The 16,830-nt window shown below is 36.7% G+C and overlaps 1 protein-coding gene across 1 annotated transcript in view; it reads right to left on the bottom strand.

Moving 5' to 3' along the window:
- LOC128680934 (zinc finger protein 521-like) overlaps positions 1–16,830 on the bottom strand; it is a 58,984-nt gene that overhangs the window by 35,348 nt on the left and 6,806 nt on the right. The window contains exons 2-4 of the mRNA XM_053764434.1: positions 13,121–13,273; positions 10,663–10,722; positions 4,402–4,446 (exon numbers count right to left, since the gene is read on the bottom strand). Coding sequence (XP_053620409.1) covers positions 4,402–4,446; positions 10,663–10,722; positions 13,121–13,273 — 258 coding nt within the window. The remainder of the gene's footprint in view (positions 1–4,401; positions 4,447–10,662; positions 10,723–13,120; positions 13,274–16,830) is intronic.

Genomic DNA, 16,830 nt, shown 5'->3' with positions numbered 1-16,830 from the left:
CTGATATTAATAAGAAACGTGTGTGCCCTCACTAACCCGCTCCTTTCAGGGAATACTCCACTCCTACTTTCAGCTATAGTATCCCTATTTTCCCGACGAGACCGAGAGCATAAATAATAAGTGGGATAACAAAACCCTGTTGTTTTAACTATTGACAGGTTAACTTGGGAAAGTGTGAATTATACCCCCACAAATTCGTAGTAAAGAAAGGGGAACACCGACAGTCGCTGAGCAATATCACATAAATAATGCAGAAAGCAAAATTGGGATTTTGATTTGTTTTCTTGAAAACTTTTATTTGTCCTTATAGTGGGCTGCTCAGCACAAAGATTGGGTTCTTTGTCTTCTCTTTATGACTCTCTGTGAATCAATGAGTGGAATAATTTTATAGACCTACCAATAATTTCATGCTGTGACTGTAAACCATTAATAAAAAATTATAGATAATATCGACCTTCAGTTATCAATAACCCACTATCTTAATACCGATCACTTTGGACTTCATTACAAATCAAAGGAACGGGTAAATCAAATGTTAAAATAAGATAGGCAGTAAGGTTCTCGTACCTACATGATAAATAAAATATTCATCAGAGGAGATTGTTTGGGGTGCTTTATCTCGAAGTAAATGAAACATTATGAAAGTAGCAAGAAGATCGCGGTATGCCGACGTGTGGTCGTCGTCTCGACGCAGCCCAATTCGTTCGGAGACACAAATCAGATAGGAATCAGAGGTAGGGATATGTACTTAACTGTATGTACTCCTAACAATACAGAAGGCGCAGTAATACCATCAGAATCATCATTCAGGACGGGCGGTGGTTTTGTTCACGAGTTGACGCATAATTATCGCAATGACTGACCTATGCGTCAACGCATACTTTGCAATGTAGATCAGTTTAGGCCCTGAACTGGATCGAATTAAGAAATGATAGTAAGTTCCCTGGTATAGTTTCTTTCTTGCTTCCAGCATCATATAGTATATTGATTTTATATATTTGAAGAACATAATATTTAGTATATATTTTTGCAATCATGTTGTTCACAAAATAAGCACAATCCTACTTGAGCGCCAGCTCCGTACTCTGACTGTTTTGCGTGCGGAGTGTTCCGCGGGGGCCGCCTGGCCTTTGTTTCGTCCCCGCAAACTTGCCATAAATGTTAATATGGGATCTTCTCACATTTGAATATCTATTTCTTCGCGAGGCCGGTTCGTTAACGCGGCCTTGAATTTTAAATTTTATCGCCGCTGCGGGAGCGCCGCAGATGAGGTGCGCGCCTACGTGATCTCCCAAAGAAAATAACCAGGGGTACATTTTTGTTTGTCTTATTTTTCTTTATAAAGTACTATATACACATATGTGATCTATACAAGCAGGCATTGAATAAATATATTTTTTCACGAAGACAAAATAAAAGTACCTACAAACCTGCAACTTTATCGATTTTCGAAAATAGGTTTTTCGAAATTTGTAGCTTCTATCATTTGACGTGCAAAAAACATAACCGCAAACAAATTTCAATCGTTCAGTTCTAAACTATACGGAAATAATTTAGTAAGGTACCTATTCTAATTAATAGCCTAGCAAATTCTATGTGAATTCTGTAAATTACTTTAGTACACAGAACATTTTGTAGAACCAACGCGAACATACGTCTTAATTACTTGCCTTATAAGCATGTCGCTCCGTGCGATGCATCTTGAGGCACCTCAGATGTAGTTATAAATTACCCACATCTTATGAACACTAAACTAGAGGGGAACTTCCCACATAAGTAGTTAGTTAATTAGGAAAACCTCAACCAACCATTGGAAAATTAGGGAGCCGTACTGATTACATGCAGTCGGGAAATTATTATTTGCAGTAAAGTTTAAATATTTATTTGCAGTACCTACACCTAAACCTGCTCTATGAATGTATATAGATATACTCTCTCTATAGATGTTGATAATATCGGCCCTATAAGTACTAAACATTCAAAGTCCCTCAGAATGACAATACATAAAGAACACTCGTGATTTAAAAGCACGTCTCTTTTTTCTGCCCAGAAGATTTGTTCCCAATCAACTCAAACTATTTTAGTATCAATTTTGTACTCATACAATTTAGTGACCCTAATAACTACAAAAATTATACGGGTTATATAAAGAAATTAATCTTTAATTTGGGGATTATATCAGAATATTTATCTTTATGTTTACTAGGTACCTAATTTCTCAATTTGTTTGTATAATAAATCGGTTAAAGTTTAATATAACTACTATCTCAGATTTCAAACGTGCTAGATTATATAAATAACTCTCTCTCATCTCTGCTCCCGGTTGTTCCCTGAACACAAGTTCAGGGTTGTGTCAGCCGCGAAGCCTGGGGTCAGCGTAAAAAAAACCTTAAATTTTTTAAGGTATGATTTTACAACCAGCCGCCAGCCTAAAATCAACCCTCATTGTGATTGCTATTGTTGCCTATCAGCCAATATTCATAACCAAATAAACGATTTTACTATCAAAGATCATATACCTACTGAAATTTATTTAGGTTGTTACAAAATACTAATAATATTACCTACAATTACTAATTAATACGTAGAAAACATGAAACTTCTGTAACGACTCTAATGGCGCGTGGCTGCAAAGTGCTCAAACGGCTCATATTTTCCAAGGTCCATTAGTTTCCAAATCTAGCCTACTCGTCGTGTGTCGCGGCTCAATGACGATTGGAAAGTTTAGCGAGCATTTTAATGCCCCCACCACCCTGTCTGACCCTCAATTATTGAAAATGCATTTCTGTCCGCGCCCTGCGCCCGCTGCTCCACGATACATCTCAAATGCACATTTTAAACTGCACCTGATTGCAGAGTCGTGTTAGTATACCGGCTAAAAGTCGTACTGTCACTTTATTTCGGCGCCATAATTGGCTCTATTAGCGCCCGTTATATCACGCCGGTTGTCACTGCGATGTGGAAGTAGGAATGGGAAATTAATAATCGCTTGTTGAAAATTTATGGATGATACTTCGCTTTAGTTATAATATCAAGAAAATATTTCTGCGTAGCTAATCTGTATAAACTAGTGTTAATGTGATTTATTTTTGTATATTATTTATGCTGAAGTCGTATTTGCTAAGTTTGTTGGGAAGTGTGAAATCACAACAAATTCTACACTCAATTTTGTTAAAACTTTTGTTTTCCAAGAAATATTTTGAACCATGTATTAAATTTTATGGAAATCTGTCTAATTGATTTCGAGTAACAAACTTAAATACATCCAAACATTCATTAGTATATGTTTCGATTTATCAAAAAATAGTGTTCAATTAGTAAGTGATTTCAACTTGTGGTATATGGGTCTGATTTACAAAGTTTATTATTTTTGCAATAAACAAAATCAATTTTCTGTTTCCCTCTGCAACCATCCAATGATCATTTTCAATTCCACAAAAGCGTCCGCGAACTCTTCCAGTACTTCTACTCGTCCGCCGGTCACCAATGCTGGCTGCTAAGTGACGAACGTTGTACACAATTTCGGGCGTCCGTTTTAATTGTAACTTCCGCTCGGTCCGCAGCCGAAATGCAATTTTAACCTCACATTTTCCGGAGGTGTCTTTTAGATGTATTTATTTCCATTGAATATTCTAACGTTAAACTAACAATTGTAGTTTTATTACTAATATAGTAAATAATTTAATAAAATACTCTTATGAAGAAAAGATTTATGTAGACTCTCTACGTGGGTCTATAATCTGTTTGGAATTAACAGAAATGCATGTACATACAATTACGTGAATACCACACTTATTTTGTTTTTATTTATTTTTAATGTTGCATGTATTGTTTAAATCAAAATCAAATCATTTATTTAGATTTTTAAGCACTTTTTCACGTCATATTCTAAATGATTCAAAATTACATTGATTTTCGTGATATAAACCCTTCTTCAGCCGATTCCTTGAATGATCATTTAGATCAATAGAGGAATCAGCTTTTTATAGGTTTTTCGAAGTTTTTATAGGTTAAGAATACCTACGTGCGCAATATGCATCCCCACAAACTGCGTGACTAGGTCGTCACCGGTTTAATGTCGCCAGGAGGAAAACTACGATTCCTCTGAGCGAGGTATCTGCTCCTCAACTTTATGTTCATTTTATCTTTTCGTCTGTATTGCGAAACGGGGACTTCGCCAAAGGCCCTCCAGGGCTCCGTTAGCGCCGCGGCCGGCCCTGCCACCTCCAACTTCAACACTTTTTATACTCTCCACTATTCAAATATTAATATGTGTTCCTTTTACGCAGCCGTTGTCATTTAAGCTTAAGTTCGTTTTTATCGAAGTTTTACGAGAGACATTATGAGACATCCTTTGTTTTGTTACTGGATAAAGGAAATGGGAAGAAAACGAGTACTAACCTGACTCGAAGCTATCCATGCTCTCCGACTTGATGTCAGCCACATCTGGAATAGAAAATGTTATTTGAGACTTATATTGTTTATGATAGTGTAAGTAATACATTACTTATCTAATAGTTATTTTTAATGAGATTATACAATTATATCATTTTTGAGACAAACTTATTTGTCATTCGGGTGGATCTTGATGCAATAAATTACAAGGGTAAATAATCAATTTGAGGTTAGTTACTGCGTAATATCACAACCCAATCTACTAAAAATCAGTAATAGTTTTGACGACACCAAAATCGTTCGCTAAGGTCTACACACCTTAGCGAACCACTCGTAAACAAGAGGATATCTTTGCCATGTGTGAAAAGATTTCAATAAAGTACCCCATGCAAGCTGTCTGCCACACACGGACCACAGCGAAGTTGGTTATTGGCGAGTGGCGAGGAACCTTTAGCAGCTAGTATACGACTGCTTTATGAAGTACACAGAAGAATGTTCGCTTAAGAGGAATTAAACAGTGTTGATATTTCTCAGACTCAGCACATGTGTAGAGATGATACAGACACATTTCTAGCAGATCGATTTATATTTAACCCACCATGCGTAAATAAAACGATTAAGTGTTAAAAAACAAATACGGGAAATGGATTGTTCAAGTGGTGTGGACTCTGTGGAGGATATTCTGGGTATCACTATTTTGTACGGAGCGGCGTGCGGAGCCCGAGGCCCGAGGCGCGGTCGCACTCTGCGGTCTCCACTCTAATCCACTTGCGAGGCACTCGACACGCTACTCGTAGGTACTTTCCTCCTGTTTTAAATTTCCAATTCGGATAGGTGATCCAGTTTAAACTTTTAGTCCAATTTCGTACTTTTCGTCCCTTCGAATGTGTTGTGGAGAGTTTATGTAGACGACATTATCTTCCCACTTTATGTACTCGTACGTATATGTCGTCCAAATAAATCTATTTAATACTTTTATTCACTCAGGTTTTGATATAATTTTATATTTGAGGTGAACAAGATATCAATAAAATACAGTTTTTCAAAATTTCAAGCATGTGAACTTGAACGCATTTCATCAAGCTCCTCGTCCCATGAGCCATCGTTACTGGTGTCTTGGCTGCTGGGGACTTGCGCAATACACTGCTCAAGTCTTCACTATAAATAAATGTAACAGCCACTTCTCATTACCTCATACTACTAGCGTTTGCTTTATTTTGTACCTATGGGAATTCGGTTGAAGTGGGTAAATCCTTTTATCTACAGCGATTTGCCTTCTTAAAGCAATGATATAATACCTATCATCCGTACCAATCTACACATTAACAAATTTAATTCGTAGAAGTGAAGTATTTGTCAAATTCTAGACTACAAAGAAGACAGTGAATTTTTCTCAACCCAACATTTAGTTACATCTAAGTTCTAAGAATAGATCTATAATATCGACTAAGTAAAGCGAGATAATAGGGAGGAGAGTATGTGTGCAACATTAATGAACGTAGGCGCCGCGCCGCGATTGGTTCGTGTGATTCGGGAGCTAGAGCCCGCGGGACACTGCCGCCTGACGTTGCCAAATTAATCTGCGATAGTTACACAGTTGCCGTAATCGGGAACGCTTAGCTGTAATCACTTAATTGATTTACTGCTGAGAGTAGTTAATTTGACAAATCTGCGGATTCCCAAATAAAATGTGGAAAAAGTATAGAACACGAAGAAGTATCAGTAGGCAAAAAATAAACTAAATTAGCTAACGACAAAAAAATAACTTGCAATTGCAGGCTCGATTCACCCTTTAATGACACCATAAATTGAGGCAAACTGCCTAAAGAAATATGGGCGATTATTACAAGCAGGTCCAGGTGTGCCAGTAGTGACGACATCAGAGATATTAGACACATCCCGGCGGACGGGCGCGGCCCCGGGCGCCCGCTCTAAGGCTGCCGGTAGATTTCCCCCGGGAGCCCGTTAATTTTCTGCCGCCTTGAGCATACTGCCCCCTGGGGGCGCGCTACCTTTCGCGTAGCCATTCAGACTGAAGGTGTTATTCCGGTAACGCCGCGGACTGATGTCGATATGCCTCTCCCGAGGAAACTTTTTCACGTAACTTAAAATAAAAGTAAGAAAACACGCTTTTTAATTTTTTGAAATTTTTAATAAAGGGTACCTTTCAGAGTTTTACTTTATATTTCGTATAAATCATTATTGTTACTATGAAATGAAACTAGCATTTATTTAGCATGAAAACTATCGTATGACACGTATCTAAAATTTCATTGATAGTGTCAAAATGTAAGTGTTGTAAGGTATTTTTTTTAAACTTGTCAAGAAGCGAAATGTAATGAAATAAATAATAAAACAAAATCTATCAACCCCATGGTGTTTACACGGTGTGCGATGACACGTGGATATTCTAAATGATAAACTAGTTTCGAAAACTCATTAAAAGTTATATGACCTATTACTTTGTTCTGTGGGCGAGTTCACGGACACTGCGATGAAAAATGTAGCACTTGTAATTGCAACCTTTCGCTGCTTAATTCACACGCGTCACAAATTTTCAAACATGTTTCAAAATTAAGTTATAATTTTCTTTTTCAATCAATTTTTTTAATCTAGACTAAAAACATATACAATAGATATTTACAGCTTACTTATAGAAAACAAGATTGTGAGAGATTGGTGTCTAAACTAAGCAAAGTCTATATCTGAGTACACCAGCCAGTATTGATTCGGCCAATTTCGATATCGCGGCCTATCAAATGGAATCTTACTTGTTACCACTATATATTTACCGTTTACTGCTTTTCTATTCCTATCCTATATCGAAATAGATTTTCACCATTATCCAAAAATATATATGTAGAAGAAAATTATTGACAAAGCGAACAGTTTCAGTATCATATTCTGCATAGGTTTTCGGAAACTGTCATTTACTGGAAATGCTAGTGTAGGGGTAGGAGCCAATCAGTACTGTGGGAGTTACCCATGGGGTTCCATTAATCTAATCGTAGGCTCATCGGGGGCTCATGAGCCGACCACCAAACGCCGTCCAAAGGTTAATAACAATACTCATAAATAGTATAAATAGTAATCATAGTCATCGTTAAATGCTCTCTATCTCACTCTTATCTAAGCGTTTTCTCGGTTCCTTCCTCAGTCGTCGGGACCCAGAGTACACTTTTCTACTTTTTCATCTCAACTTTGTACAGTCATCGGGATCCTAAGAGAAGTCGGATTATTGGCCTATCATGAAATGAATGCTATGATTTGTAAATTTTAAAATCGAATTATGTATTAACATCTCCTAAATAAATATTTTTCTTTTGATGTCAGATTTTGCTACTGACATGACTGCGCTCGATAATACTAACTAGTAACTATACAAAAACTCTACTTTTCCATTTTCTTTCGTGGCAACTGAATAAATTCCAAAAGTAAACTATTCAATATTACAAAAAATTTAACGCAACAACAATGTTGATATGCAAACATTATCCAATAGAAACATAAAACGAAACATAAATATATACAAATGCACGAGTCAAAGCAAATTTAAAACTAACTGAATAAGATCTGTTTTCCTCTTTTCCAACTACTATCATTGCTAATAGAGGACATGGATGTGTGTGTTGCGAATTTGAAGTGTGTGCGTGGTGGGTCGAGGACGATTCCCATGAGACGGAAGGAAGTGTGGCCGGAGCGGTGCCACCTGGGACCGCGGGGGCACTGAGTGCGGGGGAGCCGCAGATAACACAGAGATAATTCCCTCGTAGGAAGAACATACCTCGTAGGAAAAACTTAAGTCAAAACTCGAAACAATTTTAGTAATTAAGCAGTGAAACGATGGCCCCAGGTCACGGGTCATCCCCAGTGGTAACTGATAATATCTAAATGCCTAATGGCTGCTGGGCCTGTGACGAATGTATCGAGCGGCCCCCCGCGCGCCGCCCCCGCGTCTCTCCACTATGTGATAATTCCAAACGCTGCGGCCGCGCCACCTGGGATCTGCCAGGGACGGACTCTGTACGCATACCACGCATACAAATATATATTGTAACAAAAAAAATTGGTCGTTTTCAATCAAATATGTTCAATATGCAGTCATTATTTACATAATATAAATCTGTGGTCGCTCTAGTGACTGGGCCCCTACGATATGGCGTAACCCGTTACCGCCGGCGACACCGCGTCGTAGACATTTCGTAGCAGTTGCTACAACGTTTTACTTTATAGGTGTTTCTAATACAATTCGATTCGGTTTTAAATATACTTTTCTTGATTTTTTACATAGTAATACATAAGAAGTATGTAGTGAAATGATTGAGTATGATATTCGGTTTTTAATTTTCATACGATTTGCCTTGACACTGAGCTCTAGTTAAAAGTTACGCATTGGGGCTAAGATTTATTTTATTTTAATTTATTTGATTTGTCAACAATAGTTACAATACATGAATAATAAACTACGTCTACCTAGGTCTACACCCGGGTATATGTTTTCGTTTTGTTGATCTATGACACCTATAAGATGATTCTGAAACTAGAATTATTATACAGCATAAATTCATTTATTATACAGCATCAATTGTAAACACTTTATGTCATAATTTCTAGTCAGTAGTTGCCACGGATTTCGGGCAAAGATCGCAAACAATTCGAGATTGTCAACTAGCGAGCGGCAGGCACGCAGTGCGGCGTTGGACACTCGCCTCGACGCCGCACGGAATTTCCGATGCGGGCGCATGCCCGGGCCCGGCCATCGAACATCGGCATTTAATTACCCACGTGCCGCCCGAAAGATCCAACACCCGCATAGCATACCTTACATTGTTACCCTCCAAAGTTGATAGAATAACTTAAAATGTTTCGCATTATCAAATATTTGTTCAACCACAACCGTGCCAATATTTGACGAAATATACAAACCAATTTATTGTCCATGAAAAATAATATGTTAAGCAGAATGTTATTAAAAAGTTAGAGTGCGAGTGCGGTCCCTGTGGCGCAGTCCCGCGGGACACAGCCCGCGCGCCCAACTTCGGGCTCAGCGGCGCCCCCTCCCGCCCCCCGCGCGCCACCCTCGATCCGCGGAGAATACATTTGCGCAACACTCGTGTTGGCCTAACAACGACTCTGCGACAACGGGAGCCACTCACTAGGAAAAATTACTCATTTCCTAACCTCTAACACAATCTATCTGAAGCGTCTAAACTAAAACCTTTGTTGCAAAACAAAGCTTTGTTGCAAAGCGTCTTCACATTTTAATGCCCTTCAGCGGAAACACTAGCTCGTTGACGATAGGCGATAAAGAATCCACAATAAAATGTGAACAATAAGTAATTCACTTATAATTCCGAGGGTGCCATAGAGAAAAGGAGCCTTTGTTTCTGACAGTATAATATCCGATTGTTCTATTGGAATTCGTTTACAAGATTATTGAAGATGCAACTTTCAATCCACCTTCAGGTTAGAATATTTATCTATATCAATAGTTCTAAAGTTTTGCCATTTTGTAGAAAAATGAACTTGCAAGTTACTAAGAAATAAAAATCATGGAAGATTTTTATTTCTTAGTAACTTTAATAATCACATTTTAGATAATACCTATAAAGTGTAAACGTTTATAGTTTAAAGGTATACTATGACTATGATAAAGTTCAGTATTTGCTTCCGTCGTCCTGAACGCTCATAAAACCTTAATTATCTGGCCGAGGCAAAATTATAACCTCAACTGAGTCTTCAAAAACTGGAGTTATAAAAGATAAAGCCGAAGCACGCCGGCCGATGATGAGCCACGGCAGCCTATTTATTTATAATCTCGGGTGCAGAATTGGCTACGAATTAGCATGTAAATATTTGAGGTCCAAGGAGCCTGGCGGAGATTTATCGCGAACGAGCCAGATAAGCGAGGACAGAGTCGTAAAGCACGGCGGGCGGCCCCGGGCTGCTCGGCCGCGCACACCCTTGGCCAAGTTGTAAAAAGAGCATTAAACCACAGTAAAAACGCATCACCAACGAGGGCTCCTCGTTATTTTAGTGGCCTCCTTATGAATTTCAATGAAGATGTCGACGTAATGAGACGCGCTCTCAACCCTTACAAAGCTATTAATCGAGCCCCCTTATCCTCATAATTTCGTGCGTAAGAAATTCCAGAAAAGTTTCTTATCTCAAAACTTAAAGAAGAGAAAATCATTTCTCTAATCTCATTTAATAAATAAAATAATAACTGAAACAAAACATATCAATGCTGAAATAAAACATACTCACCAGCGGTGTTGTCGGGATTACAATTCTCTGCGGAATTATTTTGATTTTCATCTTCATCATCTGCAACAAAAGTTATATAATGATAAAAGCAAAAATTAACACATATATACTATATACGTAGATCGAGCTCAGAGCATACTAAAACTCATAGTATCAGACGGGAAGTAAAGCTATCCAAATCCTAACTATTATTATGAATGCGAAACTATATTTATTACTTTTTTACGCTTTATATTCAACCGATCTTCTTGAAAATTCGCACACAACTTAAGAGTACGGGGAAGCACATTGGAAGCATCTCGGGGAAAAAGCTAGCTAGAAAAAGCTAATATTATAAATGTGAAAGTTTTTTTGTTCTTTTTACACGTTAAAATGAAACGTTTGATTGGGGTGATTTTTGTAGTAGAGATCGTAGGAGAGCTGGAAAGTGACAAAGGTAACAGCTAGTATTAAATAAAAAGGGGTCGAACACTAATATATATTACTAAAATATAGTTTTGTAAGTTTTTTACATACGATTTTGATGCTTTCAATAGAGAAAACTAAGTATCTTAAAATCACGCTTTCTGTCAAATTGATAAAACAACATAACTTTGTAACATGTATTTAATCTCTTGCGTACGTATGGGTGGATATTATGGAGACGAAACATAAGTAGGCAAATCATACATCAACAATAATAAATAAATGCAATATACAACACGGAGCTTTTTCCCCTTCATAAGCCATGTCAATTCTCAAGAGAATAAGCGTCTTCGACAAAGCACAACAGGGTGTATACAATATTTCATTACCTATATTGTATACTTAACTACATATTGATTAAAATCTGTGTTTTAGATATCTCAGCGCCAAAAGACTCCTGGACATATGAATTAGGTTTCAGATATGTTCAAAAGTTTCACTAAGCGATCTTCTATTTATTAAAGATGATTTTGTGCCAGAACTTTGCAACTTCTAAAGCGGAATATATAATTAAAAGTAGGTTGTGCCAATTAATTTTAGGATACCGCACCTCAAAATGAACCCTTAATCGCGTCCTTTGTTCAGGAACGCTCGAGGTATCTATCAGTTGAAATGCATTTTTTCCACTGCCGGGCAAAGTCCTGCTGAAGCTTTTTTCAGTTCTTCCAGTTGAAATGAATTATTATCAAATAACTACACAGGTCTTTGATATCTTTCAGCTGTGACAAAATTTAACTTGTAAGTCAACGATCAAACGATAATTATATCTACTTATGTCGCATATTTTGATACCAAAGGGAATCAAAATTAATTAGGTACTTCCTGATGATAAATTATGACCTATGACCTATTCCTATGTTAATGACATTGATTTTAGAACCATACTATATTGACTAATCTGTTTATAGATTATGCCGTCGAGTGGTCGGTCAGAGAATAGTGGCTGACGCGATGTCAACTGACACTTGACTAAAAGCTGGGCGCCAGAGCAACATGACCAGTTTTACGGATGATTATGAAGTTAACAGAAGAGTGAATCAAATTCCATCATTATATACATTTATGTAAATATATATATTAAAGTATTTTCAGTATATAACTGTAAGTACTTGGTGATCTTTCGCTGCATTATTTTTATTATTTATAGTCATGTTGTCGGTGTTGGTTGATGGATCATTTGTGTGCCTTTTCGTTGTTCTTGAGGAACTCAATACCACTCTCGTACAAGTTGACTGATCTCGCATAAAATATAGAATCTGAACAATGCAACCTCAAGTTGGGCAATAATCGTATACATTGTTGGTTGCAGACGCATTTGCAGTAGACGTGCGACGCGCGATGGAGCGACGATATGTCATCCGCACATTGACGCGGCTGGAACGATGCACAGATATACGAAATAACGAACATACAGAACAACGCGAAATTCATAAATACAATTCATTCTTATGTATTGTGTTCATTTCCGATTATTTTAACCAGTAAATAGATGCAAAACTAATACAGCCATGAAGATTGGAGTAAAAAATATAGTAATAGTAACTAAATGCGTTTAATTACTAATGTCAAGGTTCTCCAAATGGCTTCAAGTAGATACAGTTAAGTTTTAAATGCAGTTCAGCACTATGGCCAAATAAATTACTTATTTACCTGTACCATTACTATTTTATGATAATGTGCACCCATGCACGCTTCAAGTGTTGCCATCGCTCGTACGTCATGCTTTATCTAGGACTGTATGTCTGCGTCAGACACTGGGTGTCCAAATATGCAAATGTTCACACTATTTCACATTGTAGTTTTGACATCTATTTTAATTTTCCTTCAATCTCTACTGTTCAAAGCAAACATTTACGTAAAATTATGCGCCTGCGTTTACTTTCCAGTTTAGATTACCATCAAATCAGTTATGTGGTTATACTACTATTTGCTGTATAAGTACCGAAAACTACAATTAAGCGTCATTGAATAAGATAAATTTGATAAAACTTACCTTCATAACATTGTTCAATGAGTTTTTCTGCGTCTTCTATTTTTTCGTTATCATCGCTTTCTTCATCATTCTGTTGTTCATCCTTGTTGTCATCATCTTCATTGTCAACGTTATCTCTAGCTGTGGTATCTTCAGTCCATTCCTCATCGTCAGCTATAAAAAAAATAAGTTCCTTAATTTAGAGAAATTAAACTAACAGTCTAATCTTTTATTACGATACGATGAATTTCAACAAGAACTTAACAAATAAATTGTATTAAAAAAATTTACTAGTCTCGGCGACGAATAATATAATATAAAGTCTATGGTGAGGAAAGACATTTTGAGCATAGGGATTTTTTTAATACGCCGTACGAAGAAAAGTAACAACTTCTAATAACTTTATTAATTGAGCAAAAAAGCTCCTAAAACATTTTTTAACGAAAAATAAAAAACACTAAACGGAAAATCTTAGTGTATCCCATGATCCCGTGTTACGTATTTCAGTGATATTGTCAACTTACCGGGATTTTCGACTGAATTTGTGTTGACATTATGCTATACAATAACAGGTTGGACACAATGAAAAGCCAAGTCCCCTAATACTATGCTATCTACAATTATGGTAATATTATTGTGTATCCTCCAATTTCTGTAAACGACTGGGGGTGATATGATGATAACCATAAAATAATATTTAAATGGTCAATGAACGATCCGGAATTCTAGAAGATACAGTTAATAATATTATTCAAAATTAAGATGTTCAATTTAATAACCATGTCTTAGTTGCGCGTAACAATATAATATTAATTTTTTTCCCTTACCTTCACCTGTCTGCGCGTTTGAAGTAGACAGTAGCACAAATTATACAACACTAGTGAAGTAGCAATATGAAGCTTGTATGACAGATTTTTTCTTTTTGTTGTTTTACGAATGACAATTATGTTAGTAAGTTTGATCTTATTATTGGAGCCTAAAATTAGATTTTAGGCTCTCGACAATAAAATAAAATTTCCAACAAAAGTAAAATACTGTAGACCAAAATAGTAAAATTTTCTTCTCTTATTATCTGTTTATAAGTGGCCAGTAAGTTCAGAAGTTACTTACGATAAGACACGAGGAAACTAGATGGTGTGTTGGTATAATGAAGAGTAATCAAATAGCAATAAATACATCTAGTTAATGAATACAAACGGAGTAAAAGCTAAAACTAATTAGGATAATGTAAGTGCCGGCAGAGGCGCGCGAGGTGCGCGGCGCCCTAGGGACCAGAAATCACTACAACACTCGACAATGGAATTTATTGTACATGACCTTTTTAGCGATCCGTTTTCCAAGTGGAATTACAATATTGTCGTGAAGATACCTATTTAAAAAAAGTATTTAAAATTCTATTTCACTAAAATGGGAGTCGATTTGTTTTTTAAATGTATTAGATTATAAACTAAGCATATTTTTGATTATAGAACCAATATGAACTCCTTGATAATCCAGAGACATGACAGATAAAAAGGGGTTGACGAAAAAGAAGAAAAACATATTTATGAAGGAATAAGTTTTCCATCACTTAGTTTAAGCTAAGTTGATTAGCATTAACCTGTGGCATAAACTATGTGGTGGACAACTTAATCCTTCTTAATCTACTGCTATATCAGTAGCGTCTTATTGGTCTTTACAGATATGATTCCGAGTCAACACGCTAAGAAGAAGAACTTCTTACAAACTAATTTCAGCTCACAGCGGGACCCTTTGAAACAATACAGCGCCGTGTGGAATGTCGTATGTGGACAATTATAGTGTTTTGGTGACATAATTAACTGGGTGGGCGCGGATGGCGTGATTGTATCCGCCGCGCCTTCCATTCACCGGCCGCTTTTTTTTTTTATTTAGTTCGTTTTAACTTATAAAATTTTGTTACATTACAGTATACCTCAAAACGAGATGAAAGTGAAACCATTGAGACTGCTCAGTGCACTGAGTACTGAACACTGCACACACAGCACGCACAGCAGTGTGTGCAGTGTTCAGTGAAGTTTAGATTATGCATTTAATTATTTTAGCGTGGACCCTCCGAGACTCTCCATTTGACGCAGCCTGTCTGTATGGTGGCACAAACCGCACAAATAGACTTACAGCACCAATCAGATTGACAGCTACAACGTCCTCTAGCGCTTCATTATTAATAATTAAACTGATTCTGATATTATAATTGAATTTTAATCATCATATTTTGCAGGTATTTTTAAGCTGGTTATATTTTGCTTTCTAAGGATTTTAAGGGATATATCTTTAAAAAATTTAAGGAAATTTATTTGTAGACTTTTGATCTAAGTAAATAAATATACCTACATTTAGATCAAAAGTCTAAAAATATTCAAAAATATAGTTCATACCTATACTCCAGAAAAACAAAAATCCAACATTTTTGCCGCAATTTTTGTCAGTAAATTAATTATATGTATAGTTTATACTATACCTGCATGGAAATCTTTCACAGGATTTGTCCTAATATATTTAATTTATTTATATTTTAGGATTTTAGTAGTATATTAAGATACTTCAAATAATTAAAGTGATTTCGTCATGATGATTTAATATGTATAAAGGCATAAAGTATGGAGCAGCGTATTATTACGGCCAGCGACATAGCATCCTCGTCGCCAGGGAGCCGGGCCCGGCGCCCTGGGGACCGTCCATCGATTCATCAAAAGCAGGCCACGGGCCCTCGGGCTACATCCCAGCTACAGCCGAACCCTGGTCCCTCAGCGACACCCGAGGTTATCAACCCAGCACACGATTCGTCAGTCTATAATTAACCCACATAACAGATTGATTAGAATGTTCTATGAGCAATAAAATCTTAAACCCCTGGGATAGTAAGAACTAGATTTTGGCGTGGCTAATCAATAAAATAGGTAGTCAGAATAATTTCAAACTTAGTTTCTATTTTTATTGTGAAAAATTGTTTTTATTTCATTATGCGAAATGCGAGATATCTAACTAGTATATGTTATAATACCATAAAAACTTTCTGTACTTTAACCTACATCAAGTAGTAAAAACAAAGCTTGCTCTATATTTTGGGAAAAACGAAACACCCGAACAAACGAATCTGGTCTGTAAAATATTGAATTTTGCTAAACACCGGCACTTGATTTTCCATCTTCCGTATAAAATTAAACAGTTAAGTTTCTCTTGTGACTCCTAAGTCCTAACAAATTATAATCACAAAAGGAGTCACAGCAGCGACCAGAGAACCATCAGAGTAGCATCCGCAAAAACAATTCAGCAAAACAACGCAAGCACAGATAACTACCTTGTTTATTTAACTTCTTTGTTTCCTAAATAAGGAGATTTTGTATTTCCAATAAGCAACAAATAAAACATGGAACATTTAATTCTGTCTAAATCCGGAATGTTCGCAGGGGCTCTTCGGTTCCAGATACTTTCTAAGAAAGAAGAAGCCTCCCGGTGCTCCCGGGGAGTGGTTGTACAAGATTTAACCCGTTGACCGACTCTGTTATCGATTGACTGTAGATTTTGATATAAATTTCAGCTTGATACCTGTCCGTAAACATTCCCCTGAGAATGTTCTAGAGTAGTCTTGGCAGACGAACAACTAGGGTTTCTATTTTACCTATTATCCATAACCTGTCTGATCGATCTATAGTCATATATTCAGACATTCAGCTAGCTGTCAACCCATAATTCGCAGTTTTATTTTTGAA

Source organism: Plodia interpunctella, chromosome 2 (genome assembly GCF_027563975.2).
Source record: "Plodia interpunctella isolate USDA-ARS_2022_Savannah chromosome 2, ilPloInte3.2, whole genome shotgun sequence".
In the NCBI taxonomy this organism is placed as follows: Eukaryota; Metazoa; Arthropoda; class Insecta; order Lepidoptera; family Pyralidae; genus Plodia; species Plodia interpunctella.
Note: the sequence above shows the minus strand (reverse complement) of the source record. Positions and strands in the feature narration are given on the sequence as shown.